The sequence below is a fragment of the Nipponia nippon genome, unplaced genomic scaffold (genome assembly GCF_047370975.1).
Source record: "Nipponia nippon isolate SJK-2023a ecotype South Korea unplaced genomic scaffold, ASM4737097v1 scaffold_2, whole genome shotgun sequence".
Lineage (NCBI taxonomy): Eukaryota > Metazoa > Chordata > Aves > Pelecaniformes > Threskiornithidae > Nipponia > Nipponia nippon.
In genome coordinates this window covers 32378374-32402085 of record NW_028262336.1, presented here as the reverse complement: position 1 = coordinate 32402085, position 23712 = coordinate 32378374, and the positions used below count along the sequence as shown (strand labels likewise).

The following is a 23712-nucleotide window of genomic DNA, read 5'->3' as shown; positions in this document are numbered from 1 at the left end:
TCAGTTCCCAGTGCAACCTGTGAAAAACACAAATACAAATAGAAAGCACTGTTTATACAAAAAGTTCTGTCAAATTCAGTAAATAAAAAAGCGTAAAGGAGAAAACAACTTTATAAGTCACGGTAATCTCATGATATAGACAATAGAAATTTAGTGACATAAAGTTTAAATTGACATGATTTTATGAAAGTCGTTCCATTAAACATGCTATAAAAGAATCTCTACACTCACATTTCAGAAGGCTTCAAGCAAACTCCAAGTACGCACAAATTACACTTTATCTTAGTTTTTAGCTTCTAAAATGCCCTAGAAATCACCAAGTTTCCCTATTGAAAGGAAATGTTTGCTGTATGCAAAAGCAATTATTTACCTCTGCTGTCAGTTTTCTGAAGGGTTTACAAAACAGTCAAAAAATTAAAATTCCACCAAAGTAAAAATCAGATTTAATCATAGGCTGCTTTTTAACAGTAAGCTTTGGTCTTCAAGATGAGCACAACTTGTAAATGGCTGCAGACTATCACTCATCTGAACTAATGCGCTCCCATGTTTAGTTTAAAAAACGAAACGTGGTTAGTCCTAATTATAAGCATTAATTAATGAAAATGCTGTCTGTTTTCTTGGTATTAAAGTACCAATTAATCCAAATTTGTAAAAATTAAAAAAAAAAAAAATACTTTGTGTACAGATGTTTTTCAAGAACTATTTCACAAAAAACAGTTGTGATATGGAACCACTTTTACCAAAATTCCATTTCCAACTGAACATAAAGAATTCCAAATCTGCTGACACCAGGGTTATACCTGGTCAAAAATATGCCAGTGGAAGTAATTTTCACCGTTACTAGTAAATGCTAGGTGGTATCAAACCTCAGACATATATTGATACCTATGCTAAGGGGAAGGGCAGGGGAAAAAATTAAAAAAAAAAAAAAAAAAAGAACATGGAACCCATGTAGATGGATTTACACAGTTAAATAATTCATTAATGTTACAGTCAGTTTTACTGAGTTGGACAGAAAGAACGTGAGTAGTTATGCAAAGAAAGCCCACAATTCGGACAGCTAAGGAAGACAGAGGGAGAGACTGGGGAAGAGGACTGAAGAAGGTGAACTAATCCATGATTGAACAGGAGAAAAAGCAGGTTTGGAAAGCAGCAAAAAAAGAAACAGATGCGGATTTAAGCAACAAAAATATTTTAAGATCAGATTTCCCAATATTCTTAGGCAGGAATGATATATAGGACAGAAAAAAATCCAGACTCAACTGTTACAGCTGAGGTGGGGTTTGGTTTTTTGATGTGGGGGGGGGTTTTGGGAGGGGGGAAAGACATGTGAATACACCATTTTTAAAAGGCAAGTGTGTGTTCTAGAAATAGATTATTCTATATTCACACCAGCTACAGATACTTATCTTAGACACAGAGTTATTGCATTTTAGGAAGTACTGATATTAAAGCTGACTTTATTAACGTTCCATAGCTGTGCTTTCTACATAAATCTGGTTATTTTAATACAAGGCACTTAAATCAAAAAAAGGAAAAATTACGTGGGGAAGGAGCGAGAACAGCCCTCTTCATCTACACAGCACTCTGTCCTGGTTTCAAGCTATTCCAGTGAAGATTTTTTTTTTTTTTTTTAATTACCGTGGTGTATGTATACACACACATTTTTTAATATCCATATACGCACCCGGGTACACGCACGCACACACACACACACATCCATTCACGCGGGCAATACGGGGAGAGGGCGAGACTGAACAGCAATTAAACCCTCCCTGCGCTTCTGCTCCGAAAGCTGTGCCTGCCCGCAGTACGCGGGCGCTGCTGCAGATCATTAACTGCTCATTTATCAACGCCGCTCACCAGGCAACACAATGCAGCAGAACGGCGCGCGGAAACCACCCCGAACCCCAGCAACAGCGGGTAATTAGCATAGCCTACCACTAAAAGCCCGCCGCCTGATTGGGCGAGCTCGTCAGCCAAGCGGCCAATCGAAGGGGGCTATGCAAATCGCAGCCCTCAGTTGCCAGGGTAGAGCTGCTGCCCATTGTCCAATCGGAAAACAAGCAATAAACAAGAAATGCAATTGAGCTTTGTCACATTTTCAAGTTGCTGTTAACACTTTCAAGTTTAAAGCAAAATTAGCTCCATCTACCGAGGATTAGACTCATGTTCTACATTTCACCCCCACAGCAAGGGCAGGGCAATGCAGTAATGAGACACGGGGATTACAGCTAAGCGCTGCATTAGGATTTAAACTTCCCTTCCCGCAAAATAGCTCTGCTCCGGGACGGCCTCAAGAACGCGCTTGGAAGGGCTGAGATGTTAAAACAGCCCAAGAAGATCGTATTCAAGCACCCTCAAGCCTGACACCGCTCTCCTAAAATTCTTCAGAGGGTTTTACACAACGGTTAAGAGCAGGAAAGTTCCCTTTCACTGGCTCAGTTAGATCGCCTGATAAAATTATATGGGCTGCTGTACTGTATCAGATAGTGCCTGCCACTTATATCACCCCCTTTTTCACAGGCACTACATTTTTGTTTGTTTGTTTGTTTGTTTTTAAGGAAGAGGCTAAAGAACGCACCTCCTTCATTATTTACCCTACTGATGGATTTCAAGTAAATGAGTTTCAGTTCATTTGACCAAACTGAACCACCAATAAAGACTGAACATAAGAAACTGAAGTATCCTACAAGAAATAAGCCATTTTTTCCTACCGATTTCAAAAATTAAGCTTATCTGAAAGAATATCTGCCATTAAGTGTCTCTGCCTGTGACACAGTGTGAATACATAGGGGAGTACAGCAGCTACTGACCATCACCACCTCCAGCGCTCCCCAGGAGGTTCCCTTCCCACACACGGATGTGCATTTTGAAAACCAGCATTGCTCAGCCCCCCTTCCAATGAAGTCTCTAAATGCAAAGACTGACAGACTTACTCTGGAAGCAACTGTCTCTCTCTTCTAAAGCAGAACGCAGCTGCAGAGCCTCGCTCTACACCGCGGCGGACGCAAATGATCCTGTGCATGTTCTACTTCACTTTCCTCCGCCCGACAGCGATGTGAAAGTGCTACTGCAATTCACTCACCTGGGAGATTGGTGGTTGTGTGTTTCTCGTTCTCGCGTGCCTGTGGAAGGTGCCTGACACTGGCAACCGACATCTCCTGCCCAGGTACACACCAGGTACAGGATGTCAAGCAACGGCAGCAGCCTCTCTGTCTCAGACCCTCAAAGGATCGTGACACTATTCTGCCCGCCGATCAGCTAAAGGAGGGCTAAGACTTTCTGTCAGCCGCTAACCTGGCTAAAGAGGAGAGAGGCTCTGTATTTCTTTATCAATCTCTGTGACACTCGAAACTTTTCCGATCTGAATCACAGAATCTGCTTTTTAAACGTGCCCAAAATGTCAGCTCGACAGTCTGATGCTAACAGAAATTACAAGTTTTACTGGCTCTCTCATTTAGAAAATTTAACAACTTCATTTTGGAAATTTTATCAATAGGAAAACTACTAAAATATTTCCTTGTATGTCCTAAAATACATGAATTACCTTAGTATGTGCAGCAACCCCTCTGACACATACGAAAATCGAGTCCATCTATTCTTTATCTTATGTTAGCTTTTTAAACTAAATTACTGCTTTTTGATTTATGCTCATCTAGCAAACCCTGTAACAGCACAGCAGCACCAGCAGAAAGCAGCAGCAGGGTGTTATCTGACCATAGGCTTACAAGATTTTCCAAGCAATCCAGCCTGGGCTGGTACCTTGCAGCACTAATCCTTCTCCTAGTCTGCTGAACTGTCCTCTCAAAATAATACTTTTATCAGCAGTTAAGTAAGAGTTTCTTGTATTGGTGCAGTGCCTTCTCTTTTCCCCACCTCTGATGAGAATACAAATAACAGTACTTAGAATTTTCAGTTTACAGTGCAAAACTAATTAAAGACCGAATACAAATTACCTGCTACATGGCAACACATCAAACCATACCATCCACACAAGAGGTGAAAAACACCAAATATTTTGTACCTAATCAATACCTGTGGCTAACAGCTAGCCTAATGTCTAAACGTCACTTTTCAGATCCCACATGCATTTCCAGCTGAACATAATATAAGGTTAGCATAAATATCTGAATAATCTTTAAAGCTCTCCTTTAATCTATTGTCCAAATACATATATATTAAAAAAGGAATCTTTTCCTACGCGTAAAAACCACCAAGGGAAATAGAATAATTCAAGTCATTTCCCATTTGTAGTTACTGAGGCACAAGATATATTTAAACAGTTGGTACAGAAAAAATGGAAAGCATCTACCATATCAATGTACAGCTAGCATGCCAAACCATTAATGTAAGAGCTAAACAAGGGATGAATACATCATGTGCAATAGCCTCACATGATATAAATTATTCAATACCTGACCAAAGAAAACAGCTTTCAGGAGAGAGGGGGAGGATCTGAAAGTACTTTTGTAGTTTGAATAAATACAGTATTATGAATTGATGAAAAATCTTTCTAACTCTACACCACAGTTAAATAATCACATGTATTTTCAAACTATTTCACTATGTTACGTCAATCCAACTTGTATTCTGATGTTTACCATAAAGGTAGATTTCATCTGATACAGTGCTGAAAATTTTAAAATAAAACCAACTGTAAAAATGAAATGATTTGGTACATAGGCAAGCATGTATTTTCAGAATTTCTGCTATGTCCCCTCCTTCCACTTGCAGGATCTGGATAATGCATAGCCCTATTGATACTGCAACTCTTTTTGCTTTACTGATTTCAAACTGGCTTATACAACACTCTGGGACTGCTACGCTGGCAAAAAATTAACATATCATACACTTAATTCATGTCAAACAGAAGCCTTTTCTAGACTTAGATACACAGATAGAAGGCTTTTTAAGTGACAAACTGAGCAACAAAAAATATCTACCATTATAAATTACACCTCAATTATGGGGAATCTGCTGGTGTAATGATTCCATGGAATGCCTTCGGTGGCGGATTTCCTATATGATCTTAAAATAGTTAATTTCACTCAAACAGAAGCTTATAGTACATACTCAGTTTTGGCCACTAACAGAGCAGTTATGTTGCATTTGGAGACAGTTCACTGTTTCTAAACTTTGTATTAAAACCAGAAATTCTGGTATAGTTTCTAAAAACCAGAATAGTTATGAACTCCTAGGCATGCTGTCCATATTAATCCATATTATAGTTCATAAAAATAACAACATTCGAAAAGGTTTTTTTTCCTAACTCCAAAGTAGACTGGAAGCACCGGAACTATTTTCTTCTATAAAATATTGACAAGCTGTAAATTGTAACTAAATCATTTTTCTGCTGTATTCTCAACAATTTGATAACCGATATTCTGACACCTGCATTTTACAATAGCCATCTCAAGCCAGTCCTTACTTCCTGACAAACTGCATTCAGACTTAAGTCATTAAATAACAAATCATTCCCCAGTAAAAACTTACAAAACTCTTCTGTATCTAGGTACTGCTAATCACAGAGAACTCCAACTAAAGTCAGAAATAAACTCAAGCTTTCACAAGTACAGTGAAACCTCACAATTCCAAAGCACTTATGTGAAAGACCAATTTCCTGCCCTTGTAATAATTTCTGTATTTAGCATACACACTTTTAAGTTTAAGTAATTACTTCTTTTTATTTGTCTCACATTGAAGTACTAGCTTTCAATGAGAAAAAATGTAAGCATGGTTGAATACGTACTTGCAAGTAGCAACCACCAAAAGACAGTGATGCTGGGTTTCATTAATCCAACCAACAATATGACCCCAAAGCAGGGCTCACTGTAAATTGCATTCATTTCTCGCAAGTAGCACAAATTTTAAAACAGAAAAATTTAAAACAAAACAAAAAAACAACAACAAAAAACCCACTGACAAAACAAAACAAACTGTATCGCTATTCCTTTAGGATAATACTATGATCTAAGAAAATTATTTTTGAAGTGTAACTCATACATTTCCTTCAACGGCTTTACTGTTTCTAGTATAAACTAAGCAGTATGTATTAAAAAATTACAGCTAACAATTAAAATTGTGGGGGTTTTTCACACCAATAATAATGATGAGAACAACGCCACTCAAGTACCAGAGTTGTGCAAATTTAAACCTTTAAGTTTTGTCTATTTCTTCAGCTACATCCTTCTATAAATCTTATTCCCAGGTCACAAAAACTCTGTAAGCAGAGACTGGAGTTCACATTTGCCACGACTGGGCTCCTCCTTTCCAAAAAGTGCCACCTCTCTCTTCTAGGGACATTATGGAAGATGCATAAACCAAAGACAATGTGTTCCAATTGCCATGCTTAAACTGTAACATTTAAGCCTCTCTTTCCATCAGTCTCTGGGTTTTACATGCCAATTCTCAGAGCAAACTACTGAAAGCTGCCCGTCACATGTGTCTGCAGTATCAATATGGGGAGCAATGCAGAGATAGAGAGGTATACTCTGGACACCAGAAAAGACAGGTTACTTCAAAGGGGATGCAGAAATGGGGCAGGGAGGGAAGAAATCATTCCACCATTCCCTGAAGGATATATAAACTATGCCAAGGAAAATCTGACCAGATGGTTAGGCATGGTTTTGGATTTGGTTGGGGTTTTCTTGCCTCCACAGAGGTGCAGAGGGAGAAGAACATTCCACCTAAGGAAAGAGACTTGAATGTTTTTAAGGAAAGGGGATTATGTAAAAATATTAATGGGATCCAAACACTAAACAGACAAGCAATTCTTCAAGGTTCAGCTAACAACTGTGTTCTGTGAAAAGATCATCACAAGTTCAGTTCATAGCATAAATGCTAACGAAGTTCTAAGCCCTGCAGGCTTTTAATTCTTACAGAGTTTCAAACACAACTGTGCCAGTGGTCTGGTCAGAGTATACTTCCAGTTCATAAGCACATACTGAACATTACATTTATAGGCACCAGACACAACTGCACTGTAATGCAAAAGAACCACGATCTCCTAAAATGTCATGTTACCAAGGGTCTAGGCATTGCAAGTCAAGAAAAGTGAAACAATTAACACACGATCTCTTTATCTTAAAAAGTTAAGTACCAATGCATTTCAAAGCTTCAGCATTACGGTAAATTTTAAAAGTGCGTTCTCAGTGAAGTGAGAGAATGAAACATAGTTTTACCTGATGTAGAAACAACAAAATCTCTCCTTACTTTATATTTTTTTTAAAGAAAAAAAAAAGCAGAACAGGAAACTTTCTAATTCAAGCATTATTGTAATAAGGCACATTATCTCTTCAGCTCTATAGAATGAATGGGCATATATAGCCAACGCTTATGAAATACCCTGCTTCATGTACGGCAGGCAGCTACCACAGTGAGGACTCTGGCAAACATACACTTGAAGATGCACATTTTAACAGCATGACTCTTCTCTAGCAAGTAGATGCTAAGATAAGAGGGAAGAAGTTGGAAGTGCCCTCCTTCCCATGACTGAAAAAGCAGATGTATTAGATTGAGGGCTATGTTAAGCTATTGTGGGAAAAGATGCTTGAAAAGGGGTATAGAAGGGATGTTACCGACAGCAGGGCATAAACTAGAGCAGTTATAAAACAATCTTCAAAGACTTTCTGTTACTACAGTGATTAATTCTGGGGGGAAAGTATAAAACAAGCATAGTATCTGTCACCCATAAGATGTTTGTAAAAGAAAATGAGAGCTGGGTAACTTAGTATCCTCATCCGGTAGACTGCCATTGAGCCCAACTTTTTACCAAGTGCATCTAAGAGTTTAAAATCCTTACCAGAAAAAAAAAGAGCAATATTGTTTATCATGCTCCAAAGCCACTGCAAAAAAATAGGGACTTGACGCAGAATGAGCAGAAAAAATCCAAACCACCTGCTACTGCTTTGTAACATCAGTCATTATGCCAAGCAGTGGCAACACATGAAGCTGCTATTTGCCAAAGCATCTGGGTTGAAAGCAATACGGTGTTGTTCACTGGCATTGCTGTACAAGCTAGCACAAAACTGTTTCAAATGTCAGTCAATCTCAGACAGGCTCTTCAAGACTCCTATAGGAATTTGCAGAAGTGCTACAATTCTTAGCAACTTCAGAGAGCCCTATCACGTACAAACAGAAGGTGCCACAGGGGACCTTCCCCTCTTTTTCTCTTCCTCTGCCCCACAAAAAGGTAATGGAAGACTTCCTAACATCTCTAGAAACAAAAGGGAGTGGACAGAAATGGAATAAATTGCCTTTGCCATTATTTGCGAGAAGGAAGCGTGGTAGACTCTTGAGAGTACCACGGTACCGGCCACCTTTAGCCAATAATCCAATGTTTCAAAATGTCAGCAACGATTAAACTTTATGCTACAAAAGGGGAATCATATGGTAAGGTAGAGCTGCACAGAGACTAATGATGAACAGACAGTATTAAAAGGACTGAAGTCAGAGATAGCCTTCTTCATGTGCTGATAATTATTTCATTGTGTGTTCCACAACTGTAGAAACAATGGAGAATAACGTAACCTGATCTGTCTTCCTATATAAGCATGTCCCAAAGGCCACGGAGGGATTTCTCTGAAATGCTCACGGTACCAAATAGAGAAAGCAAGCCAAATCATCTTCTTGGGCATGAGAAACAAGTTTGTAGTAGCAATGAAGTCCCCAATCAGCTCCACTTCAACCTCCATAGATTTTCAAGGGAAGCAAAGTCCTCAGTAGTGAACCACTAAGCACGTTCATACTTGGTCACAGCACTGTGTTTTCTATAGATGCGGAAACCGCAATAAGGTTGGCCCAGAGATTAACTGCAAAGACTTTGATTTTGGTTGCATATGCTCTGTTTTTCTTACAACTTTTCTAAATGGTCTGTCTCTACCACACTTGTGGGTATGACATTACAGTGAACGTCTCTTGAATTCTCAGTAGGCCTAAAAAACTTGGGAAACACCTCGCAGGAGAAAGGGAGATTAGTCTTCTGCCCACGAAGCAAATCAGAGGTCTGCACCTGGGCACACTGCAGACTAATCATCAGGAGCCAACTACCCCTTCCCAAAAGGCAGAGGATTCAAGACACTTACCTGTCTGCTTGATTCTGAGGCTGAAAAAAGTTATCTGTGGAGAGAATCTTGAAATTTGCTGGTGCCCCTGTCTTGCCTAGGGTTTAAAGCTCCAATAAATAGAAGACTGAGCTAGATTGTGCTCATCATCCAAAAAGAGGCAGCGTATCTTCCTGTCATGGGGAGAACCCATGAGAACACAAGAATATGACCTGATAGGTTCCTACAGCCTTGTTTAGTCTATATTGAAGCATTTCTCTTCACATTTTCTCTTCAAAGTTTCCAATATCCCATTTGAAGAGGGAATAGGAAAGAACTCTGCTGTGGGAAGCTACAATTCTTTTATTTACAGAAATGCAGGATCACAAAATTTCGGTATACTGGCTTAGTGATGACAAAGGAAAAACACTGAACTATCTAACCTTGACATGTTAAAGAAATAACAAAGTAAGTGAATATGTCTAGGCTAACGTGTGCCAAGTAAGAACGTAAACTTTGTACTAAATAGTATTATGGGGATGTAATAGAAAACCCACAAACTCCCAAACAAGCAGACAAACAAAAACAACCCCCCAAAAAATCATAGAAACGATTACACTACCACTTTTCCCTTTGCACTTTTCTCTCTCACTGGACATTCTCCCGTCTTTCTTTATCAAGGGCAATACAGCTATCATCATTTTTAAAGAAACCATGCATACATGTTTCTGCATATGGAACAGAATTTTTAGTTCTCAACACTGACCAAAATTCCTACTGAGATAATGTGGAGCTTTATCATTTGGTTATCACAGACACATAGCTGTGCAAACAAAGCTTTTGAAAAGCTCTTAAATAAGAATACAAATTTATGCATGTATGTCCCAATCTGTTTCTACTTGCCTTTGGTGTAAATGAATCTGCTGCCAAGAGTTAATCTATTTACTACTACCAAATATTTTTAATAGCTATCTATGTATATAATCTATAAAGTTTGCAGAGCTACTCTAAAAACTAGACTCAATTCCAAAACTGGGGAAGGACAGACACCTTCCCACTTTCTCTCTTTTTTTTATGTTAGCTTGAGTTTCCCCAGCAAAATTCAGCCAGTTTTTGACAAATCTGATAAAAGCAGCTAATATTCCTTAATGGTGGTGCTTCATACTCCACTCTGCTCTACTCTGTTCAAACAAATAAGGAAAAACTTTATAAGAAACACTAGAAGACTTTCCATCTTTCTTCAGTTTATGTGTACCCAAAATGGCAGATAACCGAGTTCAGCTCATCCACTGGGAACAATTCATCCAAACTATTTTCTCTATGTTCATCAGCAGAAGGGGCAGTTTGCCTGGAAGAAATGTGTGTGCATGTGCACGCGCACGCCTACTACTTTATTTCTGAGTTCTGAAGGAATGATCACAGAGTCGCAAAGAATAAGGTGAGAATCAAGGAATGTAACTTGAAGAAAGATCAACAGTCAGTGGGCCCATGCATACAACCCCCTTCTGTTATCAAGTAGATTAGATACTACAGCCATTCTGTCTACTCAGATGAGGAACTAGACAGACAGGATTTAATTACTGAAGGCCAGAAGCATGTGAGGCATACACATTCATACTTAGAAGTTAACATGCTTGTCCTTTGCCCTCTAACTGTTCTGAGAGCCCCAGAACGAGCTGAATAAAAGAGACTCCCGACTCTTCAAAAATGAGCATATTGATGCTTCGCCATGGAGCATCTTATACAGACACTTCTAATAACTTTCTAAGGCATTTCTTACTTTCAAAACCTGATCAACTCTTGCAGATAGTTCCTATCTTTGAACAAGGAAAGACAGAAAGGAAAGACAGACCTCTGTCAGAGGTCCCATTTATCCAAAAGGTGCAATACCTCTCTAATTACCTGGTCTTTAATGAAATTCAGCTGATTCATTAGATAAATAACCATGAAGCTAATCTTGAAAGGAGACCAAATCACTTTAAGTAGCCTTCTGCATAGACTTGCTCATAAGACACCAATTTGCTTTTCTTTAAATTGATCAAAAGGCTTATCTAAGAGGGAGATTAACCATCTTCCTAATGGTTTACTGCAGCTTCTTGGAAAGACAAAGCTACTGCTAATCTGTTATCGAGGATAATGTGGATTTTTGATGGCAAAAAGATACTGCTAATAAACTCAGATCTTTGGAAAAAAAAGTGTGATAAAAAGTAAAACAATAAAATACTGTTTTAAAATATTCTTAAACTATAACCAAGCTGTAAATCATGTGTATTTGCGCAAAGCAAGAATTCCATTCTCTTCTCTATCAGCCCCTTCCCCGAAAAAAAACGGTAAAGTAGCTTTTTCATTCACGTTATACAGGCTATAGATCATGGAGTTACAGGACAGATTATTTGTGAGCTGTCAAGTGTTTACATGCATCTGAGTCAAATACCTGTAGCCAGAGTGGAAGACTTCAAGTAAAAAGACGTCGCTATAGATCTGGCAGTGTTTTTAACCCAAATCATTGCTCTAGACGAAGTTAGCTCCCAAATTCTATTTAAGGAAACTGCCTTCTATTGAAAAAGTGGAGTATTCAGCTAGCTACGTTTTGGTGGCACTTTTTCTCAACAGAGAGTGTCAGAATTTTTGCATTTGGATGGCAGCCTATAGAGTCTGGATTTCTCCCAAGAAAAAAAAAATGAAGTTTTGCTTCTTGCCTTCCCCTGGAGCTCCACATGCCTCCAGACATAGAAGAAAACACCAAACAAACAAAAAACACAACAACTACTTTTTGCCTTTCTCAAGATTCGAACAGTTGTTGCCTGGGGCCTTTTGCTACCAGTATCATTGTAGGAATACAAAGCTGAACACAGCATTCTAAAATGAAGTTTCAGAATCCTCACTTGAAAATTGACCAATTGATTTGGGTGTGAAACAGCCTCTTTTTTCTGAGGAAAATCTCTTTTATTCAGAAGAGAAGTCACAAAGACCCATAAAGGCCATAAACTCAGCCTAAGCCAGAGAACAAGAACAACTTTACAGATACAATTTGTCAGAAGATGGAAGAAAAGAGAACTTCCAAAGAAATCCTACAGGAAAACAACAGAAAATTCTCTCAGGCTTTGTAAGTGAGAAGGAAGCAAAGCAATATTCCTGCAGCTCCAGGTCAGGAAAAAAAAGTTATATACACACATATATATTTACATATATTATGTATACATAACAAAAGGTAAAACTACAGTGTTTTCTTTGTTTTGACCAGGAAGATAAAAAGCAATTTTCTTCTGAGACAACAGTAAGTCCAAAGGGAAAGGAAAAAGGATTCTACCCGTCCTCTTTGAAGGACTAGTAGACAACAACAGACTTAATAGTTCAGTAAACATGGAACTAGCAGCTGTGTGCATCTATACCAACAGATTCGGCTGGGCCGAGGAAGGTTCCTAAACACAGAACTATGATCCACTGTGTTCGTAAAACGTTAGAGCATTCATAGCATCCGTTCCAACTAGCACTCTTCCCCAGTAACTCCTGGGAATGTGTGGCAGTCAGCAAGTTCCAGGAATCCTTCCCAATAGGCAGTTTTCAGGCAGCCACCCAGTTTTACAGGCTAGGACAGTTAACTAGCACAGATGTGTGCTGTTCCATGTGATCGGCTTCAGTGGCTGGGAACATTAAATTTACTAACAGAGAAGTGGGCCTTTTTGTCTGTGAAATTTTATTCTTAAACCTCTTCAGACTACATCTGCTCTTGCAGCTCTCTTTTGGAGTACTTTACAAATAGTGTCTTCTACCTATCTTGAGAAAATCTCCTTCCAAATAGTGAAAATGGCAAAACAGAAAAGGTGCAGTTGTGAATGCATTTTTTTATAAAATACTGGGGTGCAAAGAAAGAGAAAGGAACACATGCCAAAAGGTGTTGTCTAAAAACTGGACTGCTTGCTTGAAGATTTTGTCCTGGTGAATCTGTTTCTTTGCAAGGTGTTTGGTTTAAAAGAAGCTAGTGCTCCAATCAGACAACTGGACAGGGAGATCAAAGGACAGGAACAGTTAGTTGATAGTGAGGATCACCAAGTACAAAACACATACCTGCAAAGATCTTCACAAACGAGTCTAAATTGAAGTATGCAAAACTACCTTTTATTTTTTCAGTTAGTTATTTATCAGAATCATCTTAATGCTAGAATCAAAGTTTTCCTTCAACATCTCAACATCCCAATTTTGAAAAACCGAATTTTGGAGAAAACTCCAGAGATGTGAACGTTTAGCTCAGAAGAAACACTAACTTTTGTACACCACCTTCTGAGACGAAGCACCAGAAATAAATTATATGCTATGGATACATCATTTTACTCAGGTAAGTCTCCAAGAATTACTCAGTCCTGTAAAATGATTACTTAATTTCAAAGCAGAAAGTTTTAGAAATGTATAACTTATTATGAAGAAACAAAAGTAAATCAATTAATAGGTTACTGCTCCTTTACAGTCTTTAAGGAGTTAACACATAGCCCACTTAAAGCATCTCCTTAACATAAAAATATGGACCACTACCTAAAACGAAGTTGTAAATGAAAGTATGATGGATATCCGTTGCTTTTCACAGATACTTTGATAAACTTTAGTAAGTGAAATATTTCGAAGGGCAAACTCATCCTTTCATTCCAAGCTAGCACAAAGCCTCTGTATTACCGGAAGGTACAAAACATGGTAAACATATTTGTTTGGTTTTGTTGTTTTTGTTTGTTGGTTTTTGTTTGTTTTTTTTTTAATTTTTATTTTTTAATAAGCTGATCTAATACATGTAAGCCAATATTCCACACTTACATGAAGACATTACTTACCAGTTTTATATTCAGTCCAACTCACAGAGAAGGATCTGATCTACTTCTGAGGGACATTACTAGCAAGTCAGTACTCATACTAATGACAGGTGAAACCATAGATACTTTTACTAACATATAAAAACTTGCAGTCTCAGTTCAAGCCATCTAGGCATATTCAGTGACCTTGGAGAATCATGAAGATGGATGAAAGTCCTACAACAGATAAGCTATCACATAAAAAAGAATCCAGCAAAATATGGTTGTATTCATCCCACTTCTTGGGCTTCTATAATCGCTGCTGTGTGTACAGGGCTCTTCATGTATTGCCAGAAACAGTTATTTATGCCTCTGGAATGGTGAGACAGCCCTGAGGAACTGTGGACTATAATCACAGTATTACAATACTACTTCTCTATTCAAATGCCTTACTGCCTACATTAACCAGGTAAAACATCGCTTGTGTCCACATACCAGGCAAGAATGAAATCAACTTCACCCACCTTTGCAAACACAACCCTTCTACTTCATTTCCTGACAGAGTGCATCTATCGATCCTTCTACATTACATTTCAGAGGTAGTGCAAAAAAGTGGCAACTTCACTCCAAGATATTGGCCTCAAACAGGCCAGATGCACAAATATGAAAATTCTCTGTGATGTTAGTAAAGACACTGTGAGACAAGGCAACAGTGCTGGGTGGCGTACCAAATTTTAGGTTGGATTCTCTGTTCACACATAAAGTGGATTCAATAAGAACTTAATACTATGCTTGTATCCTCAGTTTTTAAGGGGCCCTTAAGAACCAATTTGTTAGGAAAATGCAGGCACCAATAGATTTCCATGGGGGAGGAGGAAATCAAGAACAAATCTCTCTTCTATGTCTGGAACAAAACTGCTGCCACCTGTTCCACCTTTACAGCAAATATGTTCAACAGCTGTCTCTATCTGCAATATACTAAAATCTAGATATTCAAAGATATTTAGGTACTTAACTCAGCAAAATGTCAACAGGAGTTAGATGTAAGCATCAGTGAAGTGCTGGGCCTCAGAAGCAAGGCTTCAGAATGACACTTTGGTTGATCAATCTATGTTGTGCTGCTTATTACCCATTGTTGCCAGGATAACTGAAAGGTCAAAACTGCAAATTTGATGTCTCACTACCACTCATAAAAACAAATGATTGTTTCTTGCTCTCTAATCTAATCATTGTCCATAACAGCTTATCAACAAATATGTATTTTTGAGAATAGAGTGTCAAGATGAAAATCTGAGAACTGAAACATTCTCAGTTTTACAACATTTTCCAAGCTTTATTATGTTCCTTAGTACAGAAGGTTTTAACGAGACCCACTTAGATTATGTCTGAACTGCATCTAGTACATAAAATGGCTGACAAGTATGTCCTTAAGTTGTCTTATGAAAATATCCAAGCTAATAAGCATGGATAGTTGATTGCATACTAAGACACAGAAACTATCATAAAACCTGGTAAGGGGGACACTTACTCCCCTATGTACAATTAGGCAAAAAACTCCATCATCAGGTCTTAGTGTATCGTATGTTGCTTTGACAAGCTGGTAATATACCAGCTTGGCATACTAGTTAGGCATCAAGCTAACAGAACTTGTGGTCACCACTGTCTGGAATAGCATTTAATATAAACATGTTAAAAACCATATATGAAGGGATGAATTGAACTAAATAGGAAACAGCAGGCTGACTAGAAACAGAGAAATAACAGTTTTTAAGAAGTTATAATGTCCAATTTCATCAAGATTTATGAACAATATTTGCATAGTTCTTGCACTCCCCCCACCTGATAAAGTATTATCAACAGAATTCCTGCCAAGAACTATCAAGTACTCAGGACTGGCTGTTAAGAGAGCCATCCTATGGCCTCTTTCTCTGTATCTTAAAACCTAACCCCAAAAGTATATAACTCTTCAGGGATGGAGGGAGAGGTGATTTACATCTGACTGCGTGATTTATAAAATAGGATGCCTCCTACAAACATTTATTCCCCTGCTTATGGATTCTACACAGGATATGCTAAGAAACTACAGTGATGCATGTTGAAGTTAAGCCACTATTAAGCTCGTTTAGTGCTAGGGCTGGTCAAAACCGATGAATTTAGGGTATTCTGTCTCCACAGACAGCAAATCCAAATAAAGCTATTGCTGTGTGCAATGAAAGATTTGCACCCTAGGATGTACTTTAGGAACGCAAGACTTCAGATGTGATTCTTAGAAAGCTCTAACAGGCAAGCTCCTGAACTAGTGTTGCTGAGTTCAAGGGAAGAAGCTTCCTCTAGGTATAAACCAATGGCCTTCTCCCAAGAAGCACAGGGTTAAGATTCACTTCAAAGCCCATCTCCTCTCCTAACTTCACTCAAAAACCTCCCAACCCAGGCAAACAGTATCACTCCGTGAACACAGTTTGCTACTAAAAGCACACAAAACAGGACAAAAAAAGCTGTCTGCTGTACCATATGATGCCTAAGACAGGAACACTCATACTAGCAAACACCTGAGCCAGTAAGTCAACATGATATAGCACAATGCCGAAACTATATTAGCAGCTCTAAATGCAGTCTAGCCATCCTATTACTGCATTACCCAAGAGAACCTTTACTTTTCGTTCACAGACTGAACACTGACACCACAGGGGCTTTTTCATTACAGCTGCTCATTTGATGACTTTAAGGGCTATAAGAAAGACTCTATATTTGTAGTGTTATGTTCATTGTAGACCTCGGGCATTCTCAGTGGACTGACCAATAATCCTGGAAATGTACACTATTTTTTATAATAGTTAAGACTGTAATTCTTAATCTAAATTTGAATTTTTTTGTTAAAAATCAAATTTTTCTCAAGTCTAAGTGAGTCTTTGCTCTTAGAAATAGGTAGCAGAAACAAATTTCAGCCTCGCAATATAGCTGCTGGAGCTCTACTGTTCATTAAAAAGAAACGTCCTCCTCACTTAATACTTTGTTGAAGGTTACCTCAAAAAAAAGTTTTTAAAAGAGGACCACATAAATCAGGACACAAAATGAATAGAAATTACTTTTCCAAAATATTAAAACTATAGATGTGCATCTTTAAGATACTTTTATTTCAAGCATTATGCAGCCACATAATGCTTTTGAAAGTGCAATGCTCCTCTGAATCTCCTATCTCAATGGTCCACTGAGCTGTCAACATCTCAACTCCACCAACACAGGAGAGGGAAACTTGGCTGCAGTGGCTGGAGCCCTGTGTCCCCCCCCCCCCCGCTCCCTGCCCTCCTGAAGAAACAAGCTGCTGTTGACTACTGCCACCCAATGCCTCTGTGAGCCCCACTGAGCACTCTTATGAACAGGCTAAGAAAGAATATTTCGATTACTTTTGCTGCAAAATACAAATGAAACTTCCAGACGTGAAAAAAAACTAGACAACTACTAACCGGGCTTTCTACAGGAATTCACACCTCTCTCTCTCTTAAGAGGAAGAGAGCTGCTCTCTCTTAGGAGGAAGCAAATTAAATAAAAACAGAGGCCTCTAAAGATTTTCTGGTTTAGATGCTTCAGCCTGTTCCTGAATAACCAAAGTAGCATCCTCCACCAGGCTATACTTCCATGCCAAAACTCTGGAACAGGATTTTTGTCATTTGTTTCCTCTTAGATGAGGACTGAGGCTGAAAACTTGTATCTTCAATATCACGGGTACTAAGCAACTTTGGAGGAGGGGAAAAAAAAATCCCTTTTCTTTTAAATAGGCAACTTCTTTTTAAATATGGATGCATTAATCTAACTTTAGCTGTCCAGGTTTTCACATTTCTGATCTCAAATACAGAAAGTAGAGCATTAATCTAGTCTCTTGACTTCAAGGTTATCATTCATTGAGGTCAATGACTCCATCTCTGAAAAGCAGAACTTCCACTTTCAATATGATAACTGTTGCCCTTCAGTAAGCAACTGTGTTCAACTCGTTCCAGACTGCTTTCTCACAACTGCTGACAAAAAACTAACAGCCAGAAAGACAGCACAAACTACTCCTGCAAAGGGAGTCATCTATGTAAAAACAGTGGTTAACCCTAAAAGCATTCTTATTCATGCGAAGTGCTCATTAGCTATCTATATTTAAAACTTCCACTACTAATGAGCAACCCTGTCTCTTATGTTATTTTCTTGGTATCTTCTGTTTATGTTAAACTTCTGTTTATCTGCCCAGCTAAGACCTGAATATGCAACAAAAACTGCCTGTAACGATACAGTCAAATATGTGAACAAGTTACTGATGGACAGAATCAGTCTAATTGGAATAAAAATCAGAATCAGCCCATGCCATGCTTCAGTATGGAATTAGCACACAGGCCAAACGTTTGCCCCTCTACAACCCAGTTCTGGTTTTATGCCAACAGCATACATCTCACAAAAGACACTCCAGGCATGCAATTACTTAAGTGGAAGCATAGATAGTACAGTCGTCATTTCCACAAGAAGATACAGGTAAGTGATAAAAAGGTGATGCTCCAGTAAGTTTCTGGAATTCCCTAGTAAAACCTAAAGTAGCTCTCAACAAACTAGTTCAAAGGCATATCAGCAGATCTGGTATAACGTAACACAGATGAACTTCCAAATACAGAGCAGCAATATTGAACACAGTTTTTTTCTGACTACAGAATAACAGTGGGTTTTGGTTTTTTTCCTTTGGTTTGTTTTTTTACTACTGACACATATATAAACATTCTTCAAAATAGCTACAGGCTCAATGAAATCAGTAGCTAAAATATTAGGAATATGAGATGAGAGGGACGTGGCACAATTTTAAATTTTCATTTTTCACTCTTACATAAAACTAAAACCTGATCACTTGCAAGATTATAAACTCAACCCAATCCAAGACCTTCCCAGAAGTCTTTACTCTGCATTTGTTATATTTTAATAAGCAATGCAGCTGGGGTGGGGAGGAGGAAGGCAAGTATTTATGCAAGTATTTACTGTTCCATTGTTCTTGCACTATTCTTATTGAGTAGTATTGGAATGGCTTTTTTTTCTTTTCCAAACATGAACAATATTTTTTTGAAGTTAAGAGCAATATGATCACTTCCAATGTTTTATCAAACTTCAATATACCATTTTCACATTTTATGTCACTTGCTTGGTTCCCAACATCTCTGGTGCATTCAACATACTTTCATGATGAGAAGAATTTGATATAACTATTATTTTGATCTGTTTTCTACATTCAAATCTACTCATGAAAATGTGAATGTGTTAAAAAAATAAAGTTAATACATGATAAATTCGACCACACAATTAAAGAAAAAAATAACTACTCTACACTTCTTTTTAATGATTTTACATGATCAAACCTCTGGATCAGTTTATACAGGCATAATAATTGGACAAAAATACTATAAGATTTACATATTATGTAAGTCTATTTAAGACACAACTGATAACAGTTACCCTGTTTCCATGCTGCCCTTAGAATGCACAAATGTCCCAAGCAACATTGTTCAATGGTCTTGTGGGAGATCTAAATCAGGAAGAGATATCTGTTGTGTTTTAATATAAAGTGCATCATCATCAAAAAGCAGTTCAGAACATGCAGACTCTTTTTCCTTCCCTTCTGCTTTCAAGAACAATACCCCAACGATAACTGTTACCAGTTAATCTGCTCTGAGAGGATCGGCATGTGGTGTTAAGGAATGGATCCTTCTGGAACTTGTACTTTTGGTTTAGTAGATCTATACCAGTCCCTTGTACTCTCAACAGAGATACGAGTCCTCTTCTTACAAAGGTTAAGAAAAGACAAGAAGCTTCAAGCTCTTCAAAAGCTTAAAGATCAGACAACTAATTATTTTTCGTTACATATTCCTAGGCTGCAGCTAACTAGAAAAATCAAAGCCAATACCGGAAAGTTCTTTGTTATAAAACCAATCCATTTTTATAAGGTAGCCTCCACAAAGAGAAGGAAAAAAACGTAAGCAGCAAACCACAGTTACACTCTGCTTAACAGGTGCAGGACAAGATGTAGCAATCACTTTGAAAACATGAACTTTGAAACACAAGATGAATCCTTGCTTGCGAGTACACAGCACAACCCCACATGTGATGGTACTACACCATAAAAAGTGAACGCTTGCTAGTATGATTATCAGCATAACTACAACCATAATGGTAGTAACAGCATTGGCACTTATGGTTCCTTCCTTTCACAAAATGTCCTGGAGAGACTGACTTTCAAAGTACAAAGAAGTAAAAAAGAAAAATTCACATTCTGAAAATATTTTTTTATTACAAACCACATTCTAAGGCATGAACTTTGTTATCACAACACGCATTTGCAATGCACAAGCATGTCTGAAATATACATTTAGCTTTTCCTATAATGCGCTGAACCCCCAGCTTTGCTTTTTGCAGTGTTTCACAGAAAAGCAGTCTAGATCCTATAAAATCTACAAGTTAACAAGATTGACAAAAAGCAATTATTGAAAATCTTTCAGTCCTTGAAACAGTATCTTAAAGTGCCCTTCTCTATATGTGTCCTACATATCATAGGTGCTAAGAACAGGGCAAAAAGAGAAGTCAGACATGCTGTAAATGTGTTTTCCTCGTTAGTCAAATTGGAAAATAAGATTCAGTATCACCATTTTTTCATATTTTCACTTTTTTTTTCTAAGCAGTGGACATTAATACATTTCTCTGTTTTCAGCATAAGAGGTGATCTAAAATTCAAGTATTCCAAGATATCAAAAGTGAAAAAAATCCTCTTCCTCAAGAGGATTGTTTTCCCTCAGTTATGCTGTGGATAATTTTAGGGTTTTACAGTAGGTCAGTTTCCAGTGAAATGAAGTGATGCCCATTATAAAAAAGAATTTATTTACCCTATAGAAGCTTTCATCCTTTAGCCAAAGGTAGCTCAGACATTACCATGCATCTCTGATCAGCCACTCAGACCAGTCACCCTCAGAAGCCAAGCCTTGTTGAAAATGCAAAAGAACGATCCTCAACCACAAAACCTTTCAGTGTCTGGCCTGAGCTCTCACCAGCTACTTTGAACTTGAGAAAGATATCAGCAGAGACATCATATGACTGTCACTGTTACTGCATTACAAAATAATTACAGTACATTTTTTCATTTTAAGGCATGCAAATCATGTTTATTCTCAGAACCTCAGCATACTAATATTGGCTCTCCTAATAAACAGAAAACTGCAAATAAATCTTACTTGTCTAATTTCCAACTTATATGACACATCAGAAGCCTGAAAGTGTTTGTCAAGGTACCACTGTTTATCACTCTGTGTTCATCATGGGACTTACAAATAATTTGGGCTTTAGAAGATAGAATTACTACTTAAAATTCAAAATCTTGTATACGTTTCTATTCTTCAAGCTCATAATTCTACAAGCTCACCATCATCAGAAAACCTGACCAAAACTGAAAGAGCTTAAGTTTTAAGTTTTAAATCAGATTAATGTATTACAATGTGAAACTTAATTCTGTCAGTGTAAGATACCTAAGGTACTATTTCATAATATTCTCTCTCCTTTCAGTGGTGGGATGAATACTTTTAAAGCTTTCAAACCATTTTCTCAATATTTAAGTTGGGTTATATTTTAATCTGCACTGCAACAAGCAAATGACCTACAATGTTACCAATTGCAATGACTGCCTACTAGACAGAGCTCCACAAATTTGATGGGACATCGAAAGATTCAATTTTGAGACTTCAAATGCTATTCCTCTAGATTTATATATTTAAAACAAATGAAATATCCCTTCAGAATATTTTTTCTTACTCCTCTTCCTTGCCCCACCTAATTTTAGAATTCTTTAGACCCAGTTTTACTTGAGCTATCAACATACAACTTACAAACATTCAACTGAAATGAACGAATGTTTAGTTTTCACAGAATGAAATATCCACTTACAGCATCTTGGCCTTAATCCAACATAGTCCATGTAAATATACCCTCTAAAGCTGTTTATGCATGAACAGCTGATGCAACTGAAAACTGTCAATCAGGAGATGATCTGCATGCATTTGTAAATCTATCTAGCTTTTTTCCCAGCCCCAAGGATTCATGGGTTTTAAAGCTGAACAAGCAAATGAAAGATCTGTCTTATGTGTACTTCACTGTTACAGGTCTCAAAACGTAAGTCACAGAACTGTTCATTGCTTAAGTAAGGGCATTTGGGTATAAAGAACTACACCAATCTTCCTGTACAACCTAAATTTTATTCTACTTCTGCTGATCATGATTTTCGATGTCAAAATATTAACCATATTTCCAGCAAAACAGTATCACTAAAAATAAGCTATTTAATCTGCAAATACACTTGGCACTTACAGTATTTTGATTAGCAAAAAATGGAAGAATTTCCTAAACCATCAATTTTAAGAATGGCTAGTGACTTTCAAAGATGTTCAAAGATCCTATCCTCAGTTCTCGAGAAATCTTACAGTAACTGGATGTAAGCATGTGATAAGGCATAATGAACTCTTGGCTATTAATTTTTTATGCTCTTTTTCAGATGGATCCATAACATTTCTTTAAAAGAAAGTTAATGAATGATTGAAATAGTCTGTCACTGAACAGGTGACATACATCTGTTGGCAAGTGGGGGGCATTAGAAGGGGGTAATAACAAACAAGACAAGACTAAAAGCAGTACATTTAGTTAGCATCTTTAAAAGCAACCCCCTTTTTTTGCATAGAACTTCTGAAACAATATTTCCATTCAGGGAAACCATTTTCTTCCTGGACAGTTGCAAAAGAGTTTCAAAGGGCAAAGAAAGACTTCAAAATTCCACAGGTTCTTAAATATTCTACTAAGGTTGCAACAACATAATTTTGGGGGTACAGAGAATGGAATAGAAACAAGAAGTAGATCAAGAACATCAAAGATTTTTCCCTTCTAAAAGCCCTTGAAAATAAGATCACCTGTATGCATCGTCTTCTTTCAAGTCTCATATCATCCTGCGGGGGTGTGGGGGACAGGGGGAGTCCAGCAGCAAATAACACTGCAAAATGAAGAAAAAAGAAGTACATGTAAATACAAATTAATAAGATAGCTAAAAAACTGTAAACCTCCATTCCACTAGATCCACATGGTGCTTAGTTCAACCCTAGCTCTCAGGTACAACCACAGAGCTAAACCAAGGAAGTTCCAACAGACAGTGTAGGTTTCCAACAGTAAATGTAGAGACAGACATTACAAAGACTGTCTTCCACTGACATCTATTGTTAGAAAAAAAAATTATCTAAATGTCAAAATTTCAGAGATTAACTTAAATTTCAACTGGTCATTGAATAGTTCTGAAAATTAAGGTCATCCAAAAAAAAGTTCTTCTCAAACCTGCAAAAGTGAAATTACTGATAGTTACCCATCCTTGCAAAGCCCTTAGATATGTGGATTTTTACAGAACCTCAGAACAATATTTATAAAACACAACTTAACTTCTGCGCAATTTTACCAAATCAACAAACTACAGAACTGTAAGTGCACATAAATCCATAAATGTACAAGTCCATTTTTTCCTCATATCTCACATGAAATTGAGTTAGGTTCACCTTACACCAAATTGAAATATGCTCAGAAAAATAAAATTATAACTTTCTACAAGACAAAGAAATATAAAGACATGAGTTTCTAGGAAGAAATCTCTAACAGAAGTTAAAAAGAATGGTGGGATTACCAAAAAAAAACACCAAACCCACCACACACACAAAAAACCAAACCCGCACCCAAAACACAACACCCAACAACTAACCAACCCCTGGTCGAAGTATTTTTCAAGTATTTGCTTTTCACTTGTTCTCCAACAAAATATCATTAGTACTCTACAACGTATGAAAATATCAAAACCACTTACA

The 23712-nt window shown here is 37.6% G+C and overlaps 1 protein-coding gene across 4 annotated transcripts in view; it reads right to left on the bottom strand.

The window, feature by feature from the left end:
* DYRK1A (dual specificity tyrosine phosphorylation regulated kinase 1A) overlaps positions 1 to 23712 on the bottom strand; it is an 88911-nt gene that overhangs the window by 36560 nt on the left and 28639 nt on the right. For 3 of the 4 annotated variants that reach the window (XM_087756676.1, XM_087756675.1, XM_087756677.1), the window contains exon 2: positions 22780 to 22859. The exons of the other annotated variant lie outside the window; for it this stretch is intronic. In XM_087756676.1, coding sequence (XP_087612802.1) covers positions 22780 to 22789 — 10 coding nt within the window. In that variant the 5' untranslated portion in view covers positions 22790 to 22859. The remainder of the gene's footprint in view (positions 1 to 22779; positions 22860 to 23712) is intronic. 4 annotated transcript variants of the gene reach the window in all.